The following is a 24994-nucleotide window of genomic DNA, read 5'->3' on the forward strand; positions in this document are numbered from 1 at the left end:
AGAGAGGGGCAGAGTACTATTATGACCACTAAAAAAACCCTTGAAACCATGTAAAACATGTCCCAGAATCTTAACATGGACAGTTTAATATGTAGGACACCCTGCAATCTTAACTCAGTTGCAGAACACTACAATAGAATTTCCTGTGCAGATTTAGATGAACAAGCATTTACTCCAAATTAATGAATTTAATCTTACACTTTTTCCTTGTCACTCAGTTCTACGTTATTGCATAGTAATTGGGAGCAAGATGACAACCTTCATGTGGTGCTTCTGTTAAGTGCTGGTGTTTTTTGTGCTCTGTGTTTTGTGCAAATCCACCAACACAACAATGTTGGCAGTTGGTCACTGGAAGTTGTTTTACCGACCTCCCAGTGAACGCAGCACCAATTACACTTCCTCAAACTATCCTTTCTAGGACCAAAAAAGAACAGTTGGGCCAGTCCTCCGAATATACCAACTTAATGTTGGAGGGATGTCCAGGGGAAAAGCGGATTACCCCTCGTGGATCCTCGAAGACCATCATATTCAAACAATAATACAATAATAATAAAATAACAGTATGTGAAATGGACTAGTGGATGTGGAAGTTTGAAAGAATTAGCGACCAGTGGAAGTGATTAGAATCAGGGACATCGTTATAGTAAACATATACGAGCCACCCAACATCATGTGGCCTGATCCCATCTTACCTTACCTTCCTCATCTGGCCATTTACACAGGTGACTAACAGCCATCACCAAGACTGGGGATACTGCTCAAATGACACAGCCGGGGAGCAGATCACAGAATGGGCCTTCCTTGAAGACCTCCACCTGCTCTATGATCCGAAGCAACCTGGATCTTTCTGGTCTACGATGTGGACAAAGGATCACAACCCTGACCTGTGTTTTATGACCTGTAATAGCGCAGGTGTCCTACTGGCCACAACAAGAACCATCCTGAGTCACTTCCCGCATAGCCAACATCGCCCAGTCATCCTCCAGATTGGCCTAGAAGTGCCTCTTCTGCAGTCTGTGACAAAGCCACGTTGGAAATTCTGCAAGGCTGACTGGCCCGCCTACACTTCAGAAACAGAACCTCGGATCTCACGGCTCGTAACCGGTACCTAGAAACTTCGGTCATTTTACAAACATCCTAAAATCAACCACTAAAAAGTACAATCCGTGTGGACACTGCAAGGCTTTCATCCCCTGCTGGACAAAAGAATCAGTCTCTCCTGAGGGAATATGAAAAGAGCGGCAACCTAGATAAGCCCTATGCTGCTTTGGTCCTTGAATTTGGCGCACCTGGAAAGGTGGAAAGTGACCATTGAAAGCCTTGACTTCACCCATTCGAGCTGCAAGGCAAGGGCTTTTTTGCAGCAACTTGGAGGAATCCAGCCAAAACGCAGCACTTAACAAAAGGTGCTCTCATCTTCTTTCTAACAGCAAGACTCCGACAGACAAGATTACATGTCAGAACTCTGAAGAAACCTTCAACAATGCCCAGAGGAATCCCCACTCTCTTCCCAATATTCTGTCAAGGAGATCAATGTTGAGCTGTTGGAAACCAAAAGCTGGAAAGCTGCAGGGGTTGATGGTATTCCTCCAGAGTTTCTCAAAAATCTGGGGAGAGGGGGACGGCAATGGCTGGCGGCGCTTTTTACTGTCATGCATAGAACTAGAGAAGTGCCAACAAGCTGGTGACAGGCAACAGTGGTTGCCCTACTGAAGCCTGGGAAACCCCCAGAGGACATAATCAGCTACTGCCCCATCTCTCTCCTCTCAACCACCAGCAAACTCATGGAACACATGCTGCTCCACCATCTGGCTGATATTATTGAAGACATCCTCCCATTGGAGCAGGCAGGATTTTGCCTGAAGAGGAGCTGCTGTGACCAAGTAGCTTCACTTACCAGCCACATTGAGGCAGGAGACCAAGAACTCTTAACTCGGGCATCCCTCAGGGCTCTGTCCTGGCCCCAATATTTTTTAATCTATACACTGCAGATATACCAGCAACGGAGTCAAGGAAATTCATGCCCTCGCTGTTCAGCATGCAAGCCTCCATACCATCAGCTGCACCCTAACCCAGGATCTTAGCACAATTGCTGATTATTTCCAATCCTGGAAACTTATGCCTAATCCAAAAAAAACCCATGGTAACTGCTTTTCATCTGAACAATAAAATGGCTAACAACAAACTTGATGTGCAGATCTGCGGTGACAGCATCAGCCACGAAGCTAATCCAAAGTATCTTGGCGTTACACTGGACCAGAGTTTGACCTTTCGACAACATCTCGAGAACACCCACAATAAGGTCAAGTCCCTTGTTGCGCTTATCAGAAAATTGGCCAGAACATCCTGGGGCTCCAGTCCACGGATCTTACGAACCGCAACAATTGCCTTGGTATATTTTGCAACTGAATATTGTGCACCAGTGTGGTCTCATAGCACTCACACTAAACTCCTTGACACTCAACTCAATAATGCTATGCGCATAGTGTCGGGGATGCTCAAATCTACTCCAGTTGACTGGCTCCCCGGTCCTGTCGCACATCCAGCCTCCTCCACAGATTAGAAGAGCTGCTCAGACATCTCACTTTCTTAATCATGTCAATGCAAATACGACGATCCAACTGCACCATGACTTGCAGAACCCACCAAAGACTAGATTAAAATTCCGCACCCCTCTATGGAACCGTATTAAGATCCTTACACCCAACTTTGATGCTGAGGCTCAATGGAGAGTCACATAGAGCACCTTGACCGCTCAAAACAAACAGCTTGTCGTTGATCCTGTTGAGGAACCACCAGGTTTTGATTTATGTCGGAAAGACTGGTGCAGATTGAATCGCATCAGGACATCTCATGGGAGATGTGGACAAACCCTCTTTAAATGGAAAATGAGGCAAACACCTGTATGCGACTGTGGTCACCAGGCACAAAACGATAGAGCACATCATAGCTGAATGTCCCCTTCATTCTTTTGCCGGGGGCCTGAAGGACGTTCACCAGCTCACTGCTGCGGCAATGTGCCGGCTATCAAACTTAGATATAAATTTGAGTAAGTAACAACAACTACAAGCCATATGAAAGAAAAAGAAGAAGACATAGTAATTGATTAATCAAACAATCTAAGGCGCTATAGGCATAGTAAACACACCTAACTCTATTGGTATGGGGGAGGGAGGAAGATTTGCATGTCGTCCAAATGACTGACAATAAAACATACAACCACTCATTTATGAAACAGAGTAAACAAAACCACAATCCAAACTAATCTAACAGGAGCCGGCATGTTACAGTGTTATACAATAGCAAACTTCACAGCTCTTCAGAGACACTAAAGCTTTGAAAGACAGAGCAGAAAAGTATTAGAAAGTGTGACACTTAAGGCTGCAGTTCTACGTGTGTTACTGTGAAGATTTTACAAGATAAATCTATCTCTTGCTAAATCAGTCACAAAAAGGACTCAAACGTTGAAGTCATTATTTTAAATTTAGTCGCGAAATCAGTCTGAAAAAATAAGTAAAGCACAGAGTGAACTACATTAAACTCCCTCCCATCCTACCTTCAAATAATCAGTGAATGACTTGGGTAAAACTCAAACAAACAACAACAAAACGCAAACAGTTGAGAGGTTCTGCTAAGTCAGCGAAACACAGTGTTAGCTAATGGTTTGTACAACAGCCTCAGTAAGGAGTTGATCTTGCTTCTCCCCATTGTTCTAGCCTTCTGATCCTGTATGTACTTTCTGTATGAATAAATTGTACTGATGGCTTTGGGCCAAATGACTCACAAAGGTTTGCCTAACTGAACATGCCTCTCAGAAGCTGCGCTGGGAGTTATCAGGGGAACTAAGTCCTCTCTCATAAAGGGTAATGAAGGATCATTAAGACTAATGTCTATATATGCAGGATTGGAAGAGGGCAAGGAGGATATTGTCCACCTTCCATACTTGGGGAGGGCTGGGGTAAAGGGTGAGGTTTGGGAACATGGCAGAATGGGTAATGCAAGTCCTTTAATACAAGGGACAAGGTTATTAAGGGAAGGTATAGGTCTTGAGACAAAGAATCTCATTTTTCTATAAAGCAAAAAGAAATTTTCCTGAGTTGCAGGAAACATCAATCACCAGGACTGGTGAGAAAGTGAAATTAGGATTATGAAGAACTATTGAACATAAAAAGGTTGAGTGGCGCTAAGCCATTGTGAAGCTTGACTTCCCTTAACAGATTTAACAAAAAGAGGCAAACACCTTCTCTCTGGGAGGGACTAAAAAGAATCAAAAATAAATTCCTGCACAAGACTACAAGGGTGGCACTGTGATTATGGCATCTAATATCCAGATTTTTTAAAATATAAATATAGTGGCAGACATGTTAGAAGAGAAGACATCCCTTGAAATTCCACAAGGCTTCCCTTTTATATGACATTTGAAGCCCATACTTCTGAAGCAGAACCAGCCCAGGAGGAGAAAAAGGAAATAATTAAGTTTCCTTTTTAAGCTTCAAAATTTGTGAGCCAGCTAATTTAGACCATCTGCTGGAGTTGCTGAATGAGGATCTGTGTTGACCTCTGTCCTGCCATACTGGAAAAGATACTTCCTGGCTCTAGGTGAACAAGATAGCCATTAGTATTGTAGGTTAGGTATGACTGAATACATTCCGGAGTTCACCTGCAGTAAGTGGATAGTGATTTTTATCCCTGACAGAAGAAGCAGTTAAGGATTCATTTAAATTTGGCTGAGTGCCTTCTCGAGTCGGTTCATCTTAGTACCGCTGAAAATAACTTACATGCTATCCATAACTAGGGTTCTTATTTCTCTTTGATTTTTTACTTTGTTTTCCTCTTCATTCTTTTAGAATTGGGATCTCCCTGGAGATCAAGAAGAATAAAATGTTCTCCCCCAAGCCATGAATCACTAGCTCAGCCACTGCTACAACCCCCAGCCTTCCCCACGTGCAGGTTGGTGTTTTGTCACTGAATTAAATTTTAGATAAAACTTTCATAAATGCGACTAGGATTTAGGAACTCAAGTCAGTTAGGAGCTTTTGAAAATTTTACCCTAAATCAGGTCGCAAATCCCCGCCCCCACCATGTTTCATTAGACCATCACCAAAAAGCAATGCTTCATGACATGCAATGGGTATAGTCTCCCCCTTCACTATTACTTTGCCTGAACTACCTGAGGTCTACTTAGTGTTTGTATAAATATACAATGTATATAACGTGTTGCTGGCAGCAGCAATTCATTCAAGCTAGATGCAATGCCTAAGATATCAGAGAGATAGCAAAAGCTGTAAGACTTGTCTTGTTTTTAGGAACAGAAGGGAGAAATGTCCTGTGATGACAGAACAAACACTTCTATTAGCCCTACCTGGACTCTTCGGAGATGTACTACATGCTCCTCTATGACAGTCTGTAAGGAGGAGGGAACATTCAAGATCTCTTGGCAATTGTCCATCAGGAATGTTACTAGTTTAGCAGCAAGCAGTTCATCCAAATCCACTTCATCTTTAGAGCAGAGGATGCAACGAGAAAACGCTTGAACCATCTGAAATAAAAATCAGGAAACGACGTATATATTTTTCCTTGTTTGCAGGAAAAATTGTAAATGGTTTCAAAGTGTAGACTTCAACAGAAGCAAGGTGTTTCCAATACACAATGCTTGTTTAAATATTGGTGTAAGTGAAACTGTTAAACCAGACTGATGAATGTATTGTTTGCACGATATATTAGATTGTTCCAGTGGTGCAGTTGCATAGTCTAGCCTTTATTTCAAACCTAGACTACTGGAAATAAACTCCGTTATTGTTAAGACCTGAAAAGATAGCCATTTCACATGGGATATCAAACCAAATAGAAAACAAGAGTAGTATTTCATTATAATAAATCATGGACTGTTACGTAGTGGAAAGTCACAAGGTTATCTGGATTTCCTTATTATTAAACAAAGAAAATGTTTCTAAGTAATTCTAACTAGATTCCAGAAAGCTGTCCAGCTCATTGTCATGCAGCTCTGGACCCAAATTACCACAGCTGGTTAGACACAGGTGCAAGCTACCACATTAGTTGTAATAATTGTAATAATTAATTGCAATCATCTTTTGTCTATTTTCCAGTCACTACTTGCCACTGTAAGCACAGCAGGCAAATGGAGTTCTACTTCTCTGCCACATGCAACAGACTAACTTTTCAACTGCTACATTAAAACACTGTATAGAATACACACAGAGGATAGATTACAGAGGATAGATTACACAGAGGATAGAATAATGGCACTTAGGAGGTTTTAATCAAGTTATCATGTATAGTTAATTAAAATCTTAATCACTAAAAACAAATATAGGTGCATTCACTCTGATTTCATTTTACAGTGAAAGGGACATGATTAATTTTCTTTTGTGCTTTTATTTGCAAAATACTCAAAGGCAAGAAAGCCACATTTTCACTATCCCCTTGGTTCTATGTCACATGGAATCTTTGCCATTTATGTCTAATAGAACAAATGGCAATGTGACTTTGCACTGCTTACTGTACTTCCTTGTCCTCACTATACTGTCATTGGTGTTAGCAGCAACACAACACAGGAAACAGGGTTGGTGAGAGGGTCTGAGCATAAACCATGGCTTTGTCAAAATCTAATAAAAATGGCACTTAAAGCCAACATTTTTATAGCAGAGTGGTGAACAAAAATATTGAGAGTCTGGCATACATTTTCCTATGGATGAGCACTAAGTAAATCAAATTCTGGGCTCTGTATACACAAAACAATCTCTCTTTAACCTTTAATCTATGTCTGAAAAAGGCAGTGACTGCAGTCCACCTGAAGCATCTCCCATCACACACCGTCCCCCCAGATGCAATTTCTGTGAAGGGGGAGAAAGGAAAGCAGATTACTAGAGGCACCATACCTCCCACACACACTACTTCCCTCTATAGCAGCCCATCCGAAATCCTGCTATCTGGGGGAGTGGGAAACTAGCCATCCCTCCCCTCCCCTGAAGCACTCTGCTGCAGTAAAAGCCTCATGGCCAAAACCATCCTCTGTGTATCCAATACTCCATATTAAAACCATAATAATCTTTAAGTGGCCCCTACTTGTTCTCTCAAACTGCAGTAACATAGCCATGGAGTTTTTCCTCAACTGTTAGAATATAAAAAAAAAGAAATATGGTATCTCACTAGAATCTTTTACAAATAAATTGCTTGTCAAAGTTTCACCCTGAAGGCACCAGAGGTTCTCAAAGTACAGCAGCCTGTTCAGTTTAAACAAATTTGATACTGTGGGAGACCAAGTATTTAGGTTACAACTCATAACTGTTATCCATTTCCATGAAAACAGGGAGAACTTCCAACTTCCAAATGGTGCTCTCATCAATCACGATCTATATGGCTGAAATCATCAACTGAACTTTGTTTGCTATCATCTCCAAAGTGTATTGTATTTTGTATGTATTAACAAGAATCTTTCATCTATGTTGTTTCAAGATTTCATAAGCCTTGCTCGGTTTTTCACATTAGAAATATGCATACCAGTGTTCTGGTCCCAGCTGAGTCACAAAGAGGTGGTAGATCTTTGTTGAGGCTGATCCTTGCCATCATCTTCATCAGTAGTTGCAGCTTTTTCCGATTTTCTGGTGGCAGCAGAAGACAGGAAACCCGAAGTGCTTCAATGGCCTTTTTGTTTTTCTGTAGCAGACCTGGTTTAAACAAGATTTGAGAGATTTATTTAAATTAATTACCTTTCCTAGTTACAGTTTCCCCCCAAAAAATCTTAAGAACACACATCTAAAATCTATTTTCCAAATTTTCCTACCTACTCCTCTGACCCCCTAGCAGAATTCCATCACACAAAGTTGAACAATAATACAATTTGAACTTATATGTTTCCCCCTTGTGTACTAGTTCAGGAATTCACGTAACTTTCTTCCAGTAAATTTGAAAATGAAAAATGTAAACATTACCACCACCACAGCCTGGTGAGTGAGAGAGGGAAAAAGTCACTTTATGGTATTTGTGGTTACGAAAGGAGCAGTCATAGTCTTGTGAAAGAAATGCTGATAGAAACAAAATAGCAAGAAGCTTGAACTCTCTCATCACGAAAGATTAATGTATTGGTACAGTTACCATGCAAGAATGTTTGAAATTTAATAACCGTGGCTGGATCATCTCACCTTGCTGTACCATGCAGCTTTCCCCTCCCTGAACTCAATCAATCATAGAATATCAGGGTTGGAGGGGACCTCAGGAGGTCATCTAGTCCAACCCCCTACTCAAAGCAGGACCAATCCCCAATTTTTGCCCCAGATCCCTAAATGGCCCCCTCAAGGATCGAACTCACAACCCTGGGTTTAGCAAACCACTGAGCTATCCCTCCCCCAATAGGGTTGCTTTCCATATAGAAATGGGAGATCAGACAGCATTGCCAACAGCAGGGTAATGTGAAGTTAGGCATTCTCTCTGACAAGGAATGATTAGAGACCCACAAAGGTCCTCACCCTATACATCCAAGTGAACGTATCATGTCGATATCAAAGCATCTCAATTATTTCATTGCAGACGCTCCCTGGGTTACGCAAGACGCGACTTATGCAAATTCACACTTACAGAAAAAGTTCCATAAGCCAGAAATAGGATTTTCGAGTTGCGGAAATGTTTGCGTAACGTACAAGTATACGTTTCCGACTTATGCAAAATTTGAATTATGCAAGGCTTTCCGGAACAGAACGATTAGGTAAGTCAGGGGGCGTCTGTATTTCTATCGTATTGTTTACCTTTGCAAGGTATTATTTAATTACATATTAATTTATCCATTTCTGCAAATTTGTCTGGCATTGTTCTCATAAAACGTGTTCTGTTGCCCATTATTAGGTATTCTAATTTTTTTTTTCCAGTGATTCAGGAGCCATTGCCTGGGTCCACAGATTTAGGACTGAATTTTTTTGCTATAAAGAGCAAGAGTAAGAGTAGCTTCCTTATTCCTAACTTAAATCTTCTTAACAGACCAACTTCAGACATATGTCTTCAAGTCCTGTTCCAGTTCACATTACATATTGTAATATGTATACCCTCTATGCCCTCCTGCTATAAAACACATCTGCTCTCTGCCCATCCTATCCCGTTGCTAACCTTTCTATAACTGTTGTTCTTCTATAACTGTTGGACATGTTGCACATGTCCAACCCACATTTCATGTGTGTGCTCCCCATGCAGTCACCCAAAATGTTTCCCTCAGTGGTACCCGTCAGGTTGGCTTTAGCGCCCTCTGGTGCCATGCGCTCATGGTGCTCTATAAAGAGACCGGCCAACCCTGCACCATTTCAGTTCCTTCTTGCTGGCTAACTCCGACTGAGGAGTAGGAGGCTGGGACATAGAATGGACATGTGCAACCCATCTTGAAGAACAACATTTACAGAAAGGCTAGTAACTGTCTTTTCTTCAAGTGCTTGCATATGTCCATTCAATGTTAGATGATTACCAAGCAGTTCCTTAGGAGGTGGGCTCGAAGTTCATGGACATGTGGATTGCAATACTGTCCTACCAAACCCAGCACCGTCCCTAGCTTGCTGGGTGATGGCATAGTAGAAGGAAAAAGTATGTGCTGCCGACCAGGTCACCGTTCTACAAATGTCCTGGATTGGGACTGGGCAACAAACGCTGCTGAAGAAGCTTGTGCTCTTGTAGAATGGGTGGTCAGGATGGCAGGTGGTGGCATAGCCGCCTGCTCATACTACATGAGAATGCAGGAAGTGATCCAGGATGAAATTCTCCAAGCCAAATTGGGTCTTTCACCCTATGTGTTACTGCCACAAATAGCTCCATGGATTTATGGAACGGCTTGGTCTTTTCTATGTAAAAAGGTAGGGCATGCCTAACATTCAGTGTGTGCAAACACTACTCCTTCCTATTCTTGTGCAGTTTCAGGAAGAAAACAGACAGGAAGATGGTCTGATTACTGTGAAACCACCTTTGGGAGGAATGCGGGATAGGGGTGAAGTTGTAACTTGTCCTTAAAGAACACAGTGTACAGGGATTCTGAAGTAAGGGCCCTAATCTCAGAGACCCTCCTCGACAAGGTAATTGCAAAGATGACCTTCCAGGAAAGGTATGACAGAGGCTCAAAGGGAGGGCCTGAGAGTCTTGACAGGACCAGGTCTAAGTTCCACAGGGGTATGGATTCCTGGATCTGTGGGTATAGCCTTTCTAAGCCCTTGAGGAAATGAATGGACATTTCATGTGAAAAAAATGACCAACCATCCACTGGAGTGTCGAAAGCTGAGATGGCCGCTAGATGTGCTTTAATAGATTAAATAGCCAGGCCTTGCTGTTTCAGCAGAAGCAGATACTTCAGCACAGTCTGGAGAGGTGGCCTAGCGGACAAGAGGCCTCGATGGGAATGACCAAACGGAGAAACGCTTCCACTTGGCGACATAGGTAGCTCTAATAGATGGTTCCCTACTAAAACCTGGCAGTCTTGCTCCAAACAGGCCAGCTCCACTGGATTTAACCATGGAGCTTCCACGTGGGCAGGTGGAGGGTGTTGTAGGTTTGGCGGTGATCTTGCAAGATCAGGTCCAGGAGGGGAGGTAATGGCATTAGGGTCAATTACTGATAAGTCCAATCAAGTGCCAAACCAGTACTGGTTTGGCCAGGCTGGGGCTATAAGCTTAACCCTTGCCCTGTCCCTCTTGGCCTTCAGAAGACTTCGTGTGGTCCTGAAGGGCTTATTGAACTTCTGCTGGTAGGCCCAAGGACTGGAGCCAAGAGCACCTTCACATGGCTATCGCGGATGCCATAGCTCTGGCTGCTGCATTTGCAGCATCCAGGGCCACTTGTAGGGAAGCCCTGGCTATAGCCTTCCCTTGTTCCACCAGAGTGAAGAATTCCTGCCTGGACTCTTGGGGGAGCAAGTCCTTAAACTTTTATATGGGAGTCCCAGATGCTGAAATCCTACCTCCCTAGCAATGTTTGCTGGTTGGAGATGTGGAGCTGTAAGTTGCCAGTAGAACGTACCTTTCTGCCAAAAAGGTCCACCTTCTTTGAGTCTTTTGCTTTGGGGGTCACCCCTGGCAGCCCCGGCCTCTCTCTTTTGTTGGCCGCCAAGACCACAAGGGACCCAGAAGGTGGGTAGGAGTAATAGTACTTGTACCCCTTGGTGGGAACAAAGTACTTCTCTCTCCTCTTCGAAGTGGCAGGCAGAGAGGATGGTGTTTGCCACAGGTTTCTGACTGGACCCATGATGGCCTCATTTAGAGGTAGAGCCACATTCGACCACCATGGCCAAGTGGTTGACCAGGCTGTGGGAGGACTCTTTAACTACATCCACTTCCGGCACTAAGTTCGAGGCCACTGTCTTCAATAGCTCCTGGTGAGCCATGAAGTCGTCCTGGGGCATTAAACTGCCCATCCCCGACATTGACTTGTCTGGGGAGGAGGAGGCCTGCACTGGGCCCTTCTCCTTTCCTTCTGCACAGACCGAAACCCGCAATTCCAGCTCCTGAGGATCAGTACTGGGATCAGTACCGGAGTCTAGGTTGGGCACTGCTCGGTGTTACAGAGGAGCCATTCTAACACCACGGAGTAGGAAAAGCTAGAAAGAGGGCCAGACCACAGGGGAAAACCCCCCGGGTTCCAAAAAGGCCATTGCATTTGCACGGGCCAATGCCCACTGATCTGGTAGGAACCCCCACACTGTGATCCACCACCATGTAGGGTTGTCTGGTGGGGCACTGGTAACGGCCCCTCTGCTGGGTGTACAACTCCACCTCAAACTCTGATGATGAGTCATCGTCAGGAACCACAGAGGTGCGGTATGCGTCAGCTCCAAGGGCCAGTGCAGCATATCCGGGGATTGGTGCTGAAGCAGGTGAAGCCCATGTCAACATCAACAGGGCCAGCTTCTCTCTAAATCAGGTGGGCAAACTGCGGCCCACGGGACCCTCCTGCCCAGCCCTTGAGCTCACGGCCAGGGAGGCTAGCCCCTGGCCCCTCCCCCACAGCCTCAGCTCACCGTACCGCCAATGCTCTGTGCGGCGGGGCTGCGAGCTCCTGCTGGGCAGCGTGGCTGTGAGAGCTGTCTGCCTGCCCTAGACTGTATGGCAGTGTGGCTGGTTCCAGCCAGGCAGCATGGCTGCCAGTCCTGGTGCTCTGAGTGACATGGTACGGGGGCAGGGAACAGGGTGGGGGGGGGGGGGGATTGGATGGGGCAGAGGTTCTGGGGGGGGCATTCAGGGGACGGGGAAGGGGGGGTTTGGATAGGCGTGGAAGTCCCAGGGGGGGCCTGTTAGGGGGCGGGGGTGTGGATAGGGGTCAGAGCAGTCAGGGGACAGGGGGGTTGGATGGGGGTGGGGGGGTCCCGGGAGGGGGCAGTCAGGGGACAAGGAGCAGGGGGATTTGGATGAGTTGGTGGTTCTGAGGGGGGCAGTCAGGGGCAGGAAGTGGGAGCCAGGCTGTTTGGGGAGGAACAGCCTTCCCTACCCAGCCCTCCATACAGTTTTGGAACCCCGATGTGGTCCTCAGGCGAAAAATTTTTTGCCCACCCCTGCTCTAGACGGTAACAAGGGCTCCAGTACTGAATGAGAGCTCAGGGCAGAATGCTTCCTTCTGCTCACCCTCACCACCGGTGCCGACTCTTGCACTGCCAGCTACGGCAGTACCGAAAGTGCCAGCAAGTCCTTGACCACAACGAACACCTCCCTGGTGGACGGCACCACAATCCTGCTGGTGCCATGATGTTCCTCAGTGCCAACAGCTGGTCCCACACCAGACTCAACGGAGCCTGTCAACGGGGCAGAGTCAGTGGTGCAATCTGTGGAGCGGGGGCAGAGGACTGGCCAGACACAGGTTGCACTCCACTCCGCTTCATGGGCTTGTCCTTTCTTAGGCCCAGGGAATGCCCTCTCTTGCACCGCTGCTTCTCAGGTTTGAAGCCTATTTATTCAGATATCCTTAGTAATAACAAGCTTTAACATTGGCTCCAGTACCATTATTTGTAGAAAACAATATTCCTAATAAACTTTTAAAAAACACACTATACATTTCTGCCACAAGACAGAATTTTTCTTACGATACATAACCATTATATTTTACTACAGACCAGGTTCTCTTTAGAAGATGGAAATGCAACCTCCTCAATGTTACATATAGAACAAAGATTCTCCAAAGGCCAGCTACTAGAACATTGGTGTCTGTGCTCTTGGAGTAAAAACTTTCAGTACTGCCTACATCCTATTTTCAAAAGTGCATAAGTCACTTTTAACTGGAAGTGTGCAAAACTTTTTTCATTTCCACATAAACTTTGGTATAAGTGAAGTGGGGGGGGGTGTTGTATTCTATTTGTGAAGAGTACTGCAGCTGTGAAATAAAACCCTGTCAGTGCTGTGTGAAGTGAAATACAATGTACAATGGAAGTAACACACACACACACACACAAAGTGTGTGAAAGAACAGGGAAAGATTTTAATTGAATAGGATTTTTTAAGCAGAGACTTTAATACTAGCTAGTAAAAACATGCACAAATGTATACAGAGTGCACAGAGAGAAAGTCAATAATAAAACTTAAGAGCTGAGCCCCTTTTGACAATAAGATTTAGCTATCTAAGTCATTCAGGCCTTGCAATGCTGAGTGAAGCCACACTTCAATACCCTTAAAAACCTGGTCCAAGGCCTTCAGCCTCATAACACAACTTAAGGTATGTAACAATAGCACTGTGTTGTCTTAGTTTTCAAAATACATTTAAGTATTAGAATATTCTATTTATAGCTAAAGTGGAAGGAACACATAAAAAAATTTGAGAGACTTGTTAAATCTTTATAAAAGTTAAGATAATTTGTGGCAATGGGGTGGAAAAGGCACAATTGTTCACAATTCTTCTATTTATTATATTACAAGCCAACTTACCTAACACACTGACGAAAACATCAAAAAGATGAAATGTGAGCAGAGGTTCCTTCATCTGGCCATAGTAGTCTGCTATTGTTTTGAAGACATCTCTTTCAAATCCTAAGTATGTAGGTTGCTTCAAATCTGAACAACTGGGCCCTAAGAGAGAGGAAATGAAACCACAAACAGGGTCACCTATTTTCATTTCTAGCCAATACAAGCAAAGTTTCAAAAGGGAAAAATTTAAATTAATTATTCAAAGTAGTAGTTACACAAACTGCAACTAATCGAGTGAAAACAGACATAATACATGAAAAAATACCCATACAGTTCTTACTGCCCTTAAAATGAGTCCACTCCTTGCTATTTACTGCTCTACACCAGGGGTTCTCAACATTTTTTTTTCTGAGGCGCTCCCAACATGCTATAAAAAACTCCATGGCCCTCCTGTGCCACAACAACTAGTTTTCTGCATATAAAAACCAGGACTGACATTAGGGGGTATTGCCTGAGGCCCCCAGGAAGCTAAGTTGCTCAGGCTTCTTCTTCAGCCCCATGAGGTGGGACTTAAGCCCCATGCAGTGGGACTTCAGCTCTCTGCCCTGGGCCCTAGTGAGTCTAACACTGGCCCTGCCTGGCAGACGCCTGCTCGCGGCCCTCCAGGGAGCCTCAGACACTGCTCTACACAATACCTTCTTTTAATCAAAGTATTACTCTCAAGTTTTACATCCCTTGGTTGAAATGCACTAGTACTAGAATGCTAGGCAATGAGAGATGAATGTTTGAAGTTGTTACTTAATTAGGTTTCGGATAGTATAAGCATTTATCTCCAAATACATGTTCATAGGAATATGAACCAGATGGCCAGTGCAGCTGCGGCCCTGTAAAAATCTCCCATGTATCTGCTCTATGCCAACAGGATAGAGCTCTCCCGTTGACATAATTAAACCACCTCCAGCAAGCAGTGGTCACTATGTTGGCAGGAGACACTCTCCTGTCACACCGTGTTCTTTGGTGTAACTTATGTCGCTCGGTGTGTGTTTTTTTTCACTCCTCTGAGCAACATAAGTTATACCAGCAAAAGTGCTGGTGTAGACATAGCTTACTAAGATCATTCTGGAATTGAAGGAAAGAGCAAGACATTAATCAGTATTATCTAACTGCAACTGATATGATTTTTATTTTCAAAATAAATTCATTAATAGCTGTTACCTATGTAAATGCACTCAGTAATTTCAGACACAAAAGTTAAAGCAGAGTTAATATTTGTACCTCTGCTGTGGTTTCCTCTCCCAGGCTTTTGCTGAGGACATATGCAGTTTCTGTCTGAACTTTCAGGTGCTACTACAGCCAATTAACTGAAATGGAGGGGGAAAAAATATCAGATTTAAGAAACAAAAACCCAAAAGTTGATATTTTCTTCACTAAATTTAGTTGGCTGTAGTAGTGCTTCTTGAACATACAAACAGGGACTGCTTATGACAGACTTCTGCAAAACTATGAGATTCAAAATGGCTTCTTAGTCTTTGCTAGGAAAAGGAACCACATCAGAGATAAAAATACCAATTCTGCTTTGAACGTTTTTTTTATGAAGGTACTGAAACATCTAGATGGGTAATATTCAAACACATAGCAAAAATATTTTACTACAATAGGTAACATTCCCTGCTTTAAGATTCAATGTTTTGTTACTCTCCACAGCTAGAAACACTTTAGCCATCAGTACACACACATTCAAAGCAGCAGACTTTTCTAAGCCTTAGTTCTCAAACAGTGAATTGATAGACATTTATTTGATCCTTGATGGGTTACAACGACTATGTAATTACCACAGCTGTCACTACATTTGAACCTTGGACATATGTCATTCATATGAACGGTCAGCATCCTACATACTATTCATTTCAAAGCACCACTCTCAAAACAAGCTATTCTGCTTTAAAAAAATATATATAAAAAAGGAAATGGCCCAACTTGATTATCATGCACATTGTGTAAAGAGTTGTCACTTTGGATGGGCTATCACCAGCAGGAGAGTGAATTTGTGTGGGGGGGTGGAGGGTGAGAAAACCTGGATTTGTGCTGGAAATGGCCCAACCTGATGATCACTTTAGATAAGCTATTACCAGCAGGACAGTGGGGTGGGAGGAGGTATTGTTTCATATTCTCTGTGTATATATAAAGTCTGCTGCAGTTTCCACGGTATGCATCCGATGAAGTGAGCTGTAGCTCACGAAAGCTCATGCTCAAATAAATTGGTTAGTCTCTAAGGTGCCACAAGTACTCCTTTTCTTTTTGCGAATACAGACTAACACGGCTGTTACTCTGAAACCTGTCATAAAAAAGATGGTCACCAAACTTCATGTATGGATTATAGACAGAGCTATAAAGCCATCCTGTAGCTCAGGTTGCCTAACACTTATCATAATTAAGGGTCTACCAAATTCATGGTCACGAAAATCACATCTCTGACCGTGAAATTTGGTCTCCCCTGTGAAATCCCAGCTCTGAAGGCAGAGTGTACAGCAGTGGCTGCTTGCCAGGCACCCAGCTCTGAAGGCAGCTCTGCCACCACCAGCAGCACAGAAGTAAGGGTGGCAATATCATACCATGCCACCCTTACCTCTGCACTGCTGCGGGCGGCGGCGCTGCCTTAAGAGCTGGGCACCTAGCCAGCAGCCACTGCTCTCCCACTGCCCATCTTCAGGCAGCCAGCAGCAGCGCAGAAGAGTAGCATGGTATGGTATTGCCACCCTTACTTCTGCGCTGCTGTTGCTGCTGGAGGCAGTGCTGCCTTCGGAGCTGGGCACCTACCCAGAGCTGCCGCTCTCCAACCGCCCAGCTCTGAAGGCGGCACAGAAGTTTCCATCTATGCCACTTTCTCTATTTATGCACCCTTTTAAAAAAAAACTTCCACAGTCCCACACACCGCTTTTTAGTTTCTGCCATCTCTCTGGAAGCAGCATGGATCCTGCAGAGCTCAGTGCAGTTAAAATGACCTTTGTTACTACAGGACACATGATTCTCCTGTCTTTGCAGAACTTGAATGAATACTACAACAACCGAGTTTGCAATGAAGAAAATATGGAGATGTTCAAACACAACAATAACTGGATGCCGATGACCACAGTAAATAAAATGCCAGGTTGCTGACGGCATTCATGGAGCAGTTCCTCACATTGAATCGCTGCTTCTGAGACCAAGAAATGAGCACTGATTAGTGGAATCACATTGTAATGCAGGTTTGGGATGCAAAAGGCCACATTCCTGGATCTGCATGCTAAGCTCACTCCAGACCTCCACCGCAGGGACACCAAAATGAGAGCTGCGTTGACAGTGGAGAAGCAAAAGGTGATCACATTCTGGAAGCTTCCAATGCCAGATTGCTATCAGTCACAGGTCAATCGGTTTGGAGTTGGAAAATCCACACTGGAGGCTGTTGTCATCCAAGTGTATAGAGCTATGAAGTGTACGCTGCTGACAGGACTGTGACTTTCACAAATGTGCAGGAAATGGTAGATAAGATTTGCAGCCGTGGGGTTCCCAAACTGCGATGGGGCAATAGATGGCACACAAAGCCCTATTCTGGCATGAGCCCACCTTGCCAGCAAGCACATCAACAGAAAAGGATACCTTTTCTGTGGTTGTACAAAGACAAGTGAATCACCACGGACACTTATGTGATATCAATGTGAGCTGATCAGGGAAGGCACATGATGCTCACATCGCTAAGAATACAGAACTTTTCCAAAAGCTGCAAGCAGAGACATTCTTCCCTAGTAAGCACATTCACATTAGCAATGTTGAAATGTCAATAGTGATTCTGGGGGACCCAGTCTACTCCTTGCTTTCCTGTCTCATGAAGCCATACAAAGAATACCATGATAGCACCAGAGAAAGGTTCAACGACCAGCTCAGCTAATGCAGAATGGCTATTGAATGTGCCTTTCGTAGACTGAAGGGTCAGTGGCATTGTTTACTCACTAGATTGGATCTCAGCAAGAGAAACATGATCAGCAGTATAGCTACATGTTGAATACTGCTGTGAAGCGAAGGGGGGAGAGCTACCGCAAGGATGGAGGGGAGAGGTGGACAAGCTGTCTGCAGAATTTGAATAGCCAGACACAAGGGTTATTAGAAGAGCCAACAGCTATACATCTGAGGGAGGCTTTAAAATAAACATTTTGTCAGCCACAATATAGAGTTGTGTGACACTTTTATGAAATAGTCTGTCTTGTAGCGAAGCTTAAATACTGGTCGGTTATCGCCTCCCATTATCAAATTCTATAATGCGTCTATAATGCTTGGTATAAGCTAATATACAGTAAGTTTCCAAAAACAAAACTTTATTGTGTGCAAAAAACAGGCAACAAAATTAAAGTGCAAACATATAAGGTACAAACCTTTAAGCAACGCTAACAGGATGAACCATACTTTAAAACCCCCAGTAAAAAAAACACAAGTAAACAATGAACATTTATGTTCATATACAAAAAAATTATTTCAGCATAAAGTATTGTGGCTGATCCTGGGATTTTCACAGTTGGTATACAGCTATGGTTCTCCTTGTTGTCTGCCGGCATGGAGTAGTAGGGGATAAGGATGTACACCATGCTGTCATCTTTTATGTTGGGTGTGAAGGGAGCACCAACCATGATTTTGGAAAGGCTACTGAATACTGGATCTTTGGGCACATAGGTCAATAATGCTTTGCAACATCTGAGTTTGTTACCTGAACAAACCCATGATGTCCTGGTGCATTTCCAAATGCACTTCTCAGTCCTTTTTCCTCTCCTGCAACAATGGCTCTCTCCATTCTCAGTCCTTCTCCATGGTCAGGTCATAAGGCTCCTCCAAGCTGTGTTCATGGTCAGAGGCCACAGAGGAAGGGAGGATCTCACAGGACATACCCTTTCTTATTTGCTTCTCTAGCTTCCTGATACGGCTCAGATGTTCAGCTGGCAGAAAGGGGCTACCTAAAAAGAGTGGCTGTGAGGCAGGGATCTCCCTCACATTCTTTGCAGTGAAGACTGATGTAAAGAATTCATTTAGCTTCTCTGCAATGGCTTTGTCTCCTTGATTGTCCAGTGGCCGCTCTAACTGTTTGGCAGGCTTCAGCTCCTGATGTCCTTAAAGCATTTTTTGCCATTAGCTTTTCTGTCTTTTGCTAGTTGTTCTTCAAATTCTTTTTTGGCCTGCCTAATTATAGTTTTACACTTGACTTGCCAGAGTTTATGCTATTTTCCTTAGTAGGATTTGACTTCCAATTTTTAAAGGATGCCTTTTTGTCTCTAACCACTCTTTTCTCTATTGTTTAGCCATGGAGCTTTTTTCTTTTCTTTTCGGTACTCATATTGTTTATTTATTTATTTGTTTGTTTTGATTTGGAGCATATATTTTCTTTTAGCCTCTTTTATGGTGTTTTTAAATAATTTCCATGCAGTTTACAGGCATTTCACTCTTGTGACTGTTCCCTTTAATTTCGAATTAACTAGCTTCTTCATTTTTGTGTAGTTCCCCCTTTTTTCTAAAGTTAAATGCTAGAGTGCTGGATTTCTTTGGCATTTTCCACTCTACAAGTATGTTAAATTTAATTACATTATGGTCACTATTACTGAGCGGTTCTACTACATTCACCTCTTGGACCAGAGGCTGTGCTCCACTTAGGACCAAAACAAGAATTGCCTCTTCCCTTGTGGGTTCTAGGACTAGCTGCTCCAAGAAGCAGTCATTAACAGTGTCTAGAAATTTTATCTCTGCATCCCATCTTGACATGATATATACTCAGCCAATATAGGGATAGCTGAAATCCCCCATTATTATTGCGATTTCTGTTTCTGTAGCCTCCCTATTCTCCCTGAGCATTTCACAATCACCATCACGGTCAGTTTTGTTTGTTTTGAGGGTTTCTGTAACTTAATTTATTTTCACTCCAACTGCTGCTTTAATTTACATGGGGCTAAGCCATCCATAAATAACATGGTTCTTGAATATCAATATGCATAAACACCTGCTATAACAAAACTACATTTTTATAGCCACATGCCTACAAAAAGGTCCTTGGACCATTTTACAGAGATTTGTCACAAATGAAAGCTAAATAGTTAAAAGCAAAACAGCTTCATATACTCCAGGAAATATGTTGCTTTGGCAAGAGTATTTACCAGATGACCCTAAAGATCTTTTCCATCTCTACTTTCTAGGATATGAATCAGAGGACATAATTCTGACCCTTTAAATAAAATGAATTCGGTGAAGTGAGATAGGAGTTACTTCAATTTTGTTTTTATTAGAATTTGGTGATATACTTACAATTTGCTAGACACTTCATTGCTGACAGTACCCAGTGAGGTAGCTCTTCTTCTCAGAAAGGAGGTTGCGGAGAAGAGATGAGAATTTAAAACAGTTAACAGTCTGGCATAATACAAGAGAAGTTCAAAATCTTTCAGTAAATGTGGTTTAGATTACAGTTCTCCAACACCTTAAAATACTGCCAGTTGGGCTACTCCAAGGATACACTCTATCTTACATGCCACTGGCCAAATTTTATACTACTCCAATCTTATGGAGAAACATAGCAGTAAAGTAGTTTATGAAACAGTGGCAAACATCTAAATTTCAACTGAGACATTTCCCCTAGTACATCAAAATATATATTTTTAACAGTAATTTTAAAATATAAGGTTTGGCTGGAGTTTTCAGTCAAAAACAGGGAAATTGTGGAAGATTTAAGAATATACTGTCTTGATGCTTCAGAGACATTATAAGAACGTCAGAATGGCTATACTGGGTCAGACCAAAGGTCCATCTAGCCCAGTATCCTGTCTTCCAACAGTGGCCAGTGCCAGGTACTTCAGAGGGAAGCCCAAGTTCTGTAGGGGGCTGATATGACAGTAGGAAAAGGCATAAACTCCTCTGACACCTAGAGTGAAGGGAGGAGAAGGATGAAGGAGCCCTGACCTTGTGTTAGTGAGAAAATCTTCCACCTTCACTCTCAAGTACCTTTGCATCTTGAAACCTTGAACTGCCTGTGGGTGGATCAGGGCAAAAAACAAAAACTGATTCACACTGGTAGAACTCTTCAAAGGCCATTAGTGGCTGACTTAAGCCTGGTCAACACTAGAAAAGATATACCAGTATAAAGACACTAGTTAGGGTTGTCTTTTTAATCAATATATTTATACTGGTATAAGCCCTAGTGTGGATGTAGTTACACTGATATAAAGGTGCCTTATATCAACATAGCCTATTTCGCTTCCTGAACTGGAATAATCAATACTAGTATAAGCACTTTTCTACAGGTATAAATGTGTCCACACTAGGGGATGGATTTCCACTTTAATAATACAGGTGTAGTTAAAGGAAAAAACTTTCCAGTGTAGACAAGTCTTAAAAGACCCCAAGACAGCCAACAATACAGCCTTAAAAGAAAAAAAAATAATTTAAAAGAGCTATAATCAACATAGGAAGGCTTAAAAACATAATAAAAATCTCCAGCCCACTCACTTGTTTTGTCTTCCAAAATGACGATGCCCTGTTTATTGACATTGTACACATTGTGGATGATATGCTTTGGGTTCACAAGCTTTGTATCCAATACTTCATCCAGAGAATCCAGGCCCAAATCTTTTTGCAAGCTGTTAAAATAAATAAATAGTTTACATCATCTATATTAAAAAACAAACTGGGAACGATTCACTTGTTTAAATTAATTCCTTTCTGTTTGTTTTTGTCATCTTTGGGGTGTGGAAGCTTGAGGCAGTTTCAAGAACGTTATTTGATCATTAATATTTTCATGCTACATATTTCATTGATGTATATCCAGTTCATCTCATAAAAATAACATGCCATTTTAACAGTTTACACTATAAACATTATTGGTTAGGTTCCACCTGTGTTGTCAAACAGCCAGTGTATTTTTTAACCAGAGGAAAAAAATTATATATATTTAAAATTCATACACACACACAAAATAGACAGCCCCCTACATTGTGCAGGATATTAATGTTGGATTGCCTATAATAATAATAGAATATAGATTAATAGATTACAAGGTCAGAAGGGACAATTGTGATCATCTAGTCTGAACTCCTATCTAACAAAGGCCATAGAACATCTCCAGAATAATTCCTTTTGAACTAGAGCACAAGTCCCCAAACTGTGGGGTGCACCCCACTAGGGGGGTGCTAAGGAATGTTTAGGGGGCACAGCTGGAGACCGGGTCAGCCCCCACAGAGGGCAGGGAGGGAGCGCCATCCAGCTTTGCTCCTGGCCCCGCACCTGGGGCCCGGCCCCCAGCCCCAGCCTCAGCCCCCTTACCTCTGTCCAACCCCAGCTGCCCCCCCATCCCCTCGGCCCCGGATCCTGTGGGGCAGAGGGCGCAGACAGGTGTAAGTGGGGTGCACGGTAAAAAGTTTGGGGTCTACTGAACTAGAACGTATCATTTTAAAAAGAAAAATCAAATACTGATTTTAACATAGCCAGTGATAGAGAATCCATCACAACCCTTGATAAACTGTTCCAATGATTAATTACCCTCATTGTTAAAATTTTACAGCTTATTTCTATATGTAGGAAGCTTGTAGAATTTTTTTCACCCAGCTGATCAGATCTTCCATTTCCTATGTCCTCAAACTAAACATTTGGGGGAGGGATAGCTCAATGGTTTGAGCATTGGCCTGCTAAACCCAGGGTTGTGAGTTCAGTCCTTGAGGGGACCATTTAGAGATCTGAGGCAAAAATTGGAGATTGGTCCTGCTTTGAGCAGGGGGTTGGACTAGATGACCTCTTGAGGTCCCTTCTAACCCTGATATTCTATGATTGCACTTTTTATTAGTGATTTTTAGGATTTCATGTTCCCAGAAGAGCTGTTTGAATTTTACCATCGTGGAAAGAGAAGTGAGGAGAAAGATTTCACCACACTACACAACACAAACAGAAAAATTTGCTATATAGTATCATAGAAAGAGGAATTGTTAAAACTGCTAAATACAAAAGAGATTATTCACAAATCACAGGCCGATAGTCAAATAATAAGCAAGTCTAATTAGTTTAGCAAGTATACACCTAATGGCAGTATAGCAGTAAAGAATGGGCGAAATTATGAGAGGTAGCAGAGAAGGTGAGACTGTTGCCCACTATACGCATTAGCGTAAAGGTGGAGGACTCACAAACACACTTACTGTGATAGCGTCATGGATTTCCATATCTCTTCTATATTTGCCTGTGTTAACTCTTGGCGGTGCACAAGTCTGCAAGCTGGTACTTCTCCTATTGCTATACTGTGACGTTTGAACCACATTTCAGAATTCTGGATTACAAAAGAAAAAAAAAAAGAGCACATTCCTTCACCTACCAATTTTTTCAATGATAAAATAGTATAGCACTTGCACAGTGTAGCATGCTTCCTCTTCCAAGCACTTTATGAACAATAACAAATGCTCGTAAAATCCGTGAGCAGTAAGTATTATTTAGATTTTATAGATGGGAAGCATCTTTGCCTCAGTTAAGTGATTTGTCCAAAGCTGCAGAAGGAGCCCATGTCAGAGCAGTGCTTGCGGTCCCAGTTCAGAGCACCCTCCTGCACCCCAAACTCCTCATCCCCAGCCCCACCCCAGAGCCCATATCCCCAGCTGGAGCCCTCACCTCCCTGTCCCCGCACCCCAGCCCAGAGCCCCCTCCCGCACCCTGAACTCCTCATTTCTGGCCCCACCCCTGAGCCTGGACCCCTAATCAGAGCCCTCACTCCCTCTCACACTCCAACCCAAATTTTGTGAGCATTCATGGCCCGCCATACAATTTCTATTCCCAGATGTGGCCTCGGGACAAAAAGTTTTCCCATCCCTGCTCTAGCATGTAAGTCACTCCCAAATTTGTCTGTGTGTGCTGCAGCCAGCCAGCCATAACTTGGCTTTTACCAGCCTTAAAGACTACCACGGGATTACCCCCACCACACTCCCAGATTTCCCCCCAGAAACCTATGTCCTGTACTATCCATCCTCTCCTGGACAGTACAAATATATTGAGCCCGTTATTCCATTAAGGGAATAATATGCACACAACTTGTTACCCCAAATAGAGTTGCCCAGCCCCTTCAACTTGAACTCACTGGTCAGGATCCCTCCCCACAGAATCCAATGGCTACTTGTTCTGTCTCTTCAGATGCAGTGAAGGTAATGGGTGGGGGGAGGGATGTCTGTCCCTTCTTTTTATAGTTTCAGTCCCCCAATTGAAAACATTTACAGCTGAGACCAAGGAGACAAAGAATCTAGGGGGAATGATATTAGCTACTGGTTTTTTTCACCTGCTTGAACTTCCTTTGTTTTCCCTCCCTGCTTGATGACGCTGTTTAGTACTTAAATGTAAATTAAGGCAAGTGCAAATTCCTTCCTTTGTTTAGGACAGACCTGACTTCTGCCTAGGAAAGCTGCGGGGTTTGGAACATCCATTAATAACGTACAGGGGGATCTTATAACTTCACATACAATGTGGCCACACATATTTTACCAGGACAATACTGACCAGCAAACTATGAGTTTTCAAATGATACTTTACAAAGCATACTTTGTACAAAGATTATTACAATCATGTGTAAGGTTTATTCGATCATACATTTGCATTTAACAACAGCCTCTACCCTTTAAGAATTCCCAAAGAACAACCAGGTGAGAGAGTCATTCTCAGGTCTTATGTACACGGTACTGGCAAAGCACACTAGAGGGGTATGACTTGTGAAGCATTTGAATGTGTTTCAAACAGGACTATGTTAAAGCAAACTTGGTACCTTTTAGAGCAGGCCAGCAGGGTCTACATGGGGCAGCCCCTCTGATGCATTTTGCCATGCTGTGTAGACCAGTTCATGGTCTTCATCTTGCTTGGCTCTGTGCACGCTGATTCAATTTAAGTAGCAAGTCCTAGCAGGTGTAATGCAGACAGAAAACGAATGCAAATAGGTAAAACTGAGGAGACCCAGCAAAGCTAGTTCTTCACAAAAACTAGGATGCCAATAGTCATTTCTATCCTGACTGAAAGGATAGAACTGAAGCAGCAGAGAATGAAAGACTGTATGACCACCACACAGAGGTCACACTTTGAACCCAAGTGAAACAGTATGCACTGGTGGG

General features: G+C 43.1%; 1 protein-coding gene across 2 annotated transcripts in view; it reads right to left on the minus strand.

The window, feature by feature from the left end:
• Positions 1–24994, minus strand: part of DEPDC1B (DEP domain containing 1B) — a 64295-nt gene that overhangs the window by 2608 nt on the left and 36693 nt on the right. For both annotated transcript variants that reach the window (XM_048851255.1, XM_048851254.1), the window contains 6 exons: positions 23054–23181; positions 21378–21508; positions 20184–20231; positions 13890–14030; positions 7522–7688; positions 5363–5539 (listed from right to left, as the gene is read on the minus strand). In XM_048851255.1, the coding sequence (XP_048707212.1) occupies positions 5363–5539; positions 7522–7688; positions 13890–14030; positions 20184–20231; positions 21378–21508; positions 23054–23181 (792 nt within the window). The remainder of the gene's footprint in view (positions 1–5362; positions 5540–7521; positions 7689–13889; positions 14031–20183; positions 20232–21377; positions 21509–23053; positions 23182–24994) is intronic.

This window comes from Caretta caretta, chromosome 5 (genome assembly GCF_965140235.1).
Source record: "Caretta caretta isolate rCarCar2 chromosome 5, rCarCar1.hap1, whole genome shotgun sequence".
In the NCBI taxonomy this organism is placed as follows: Eukaryota; Metazoa; Chordata; order Testudines; family Cheloniidae; genus Caretta; species Caretta caretta.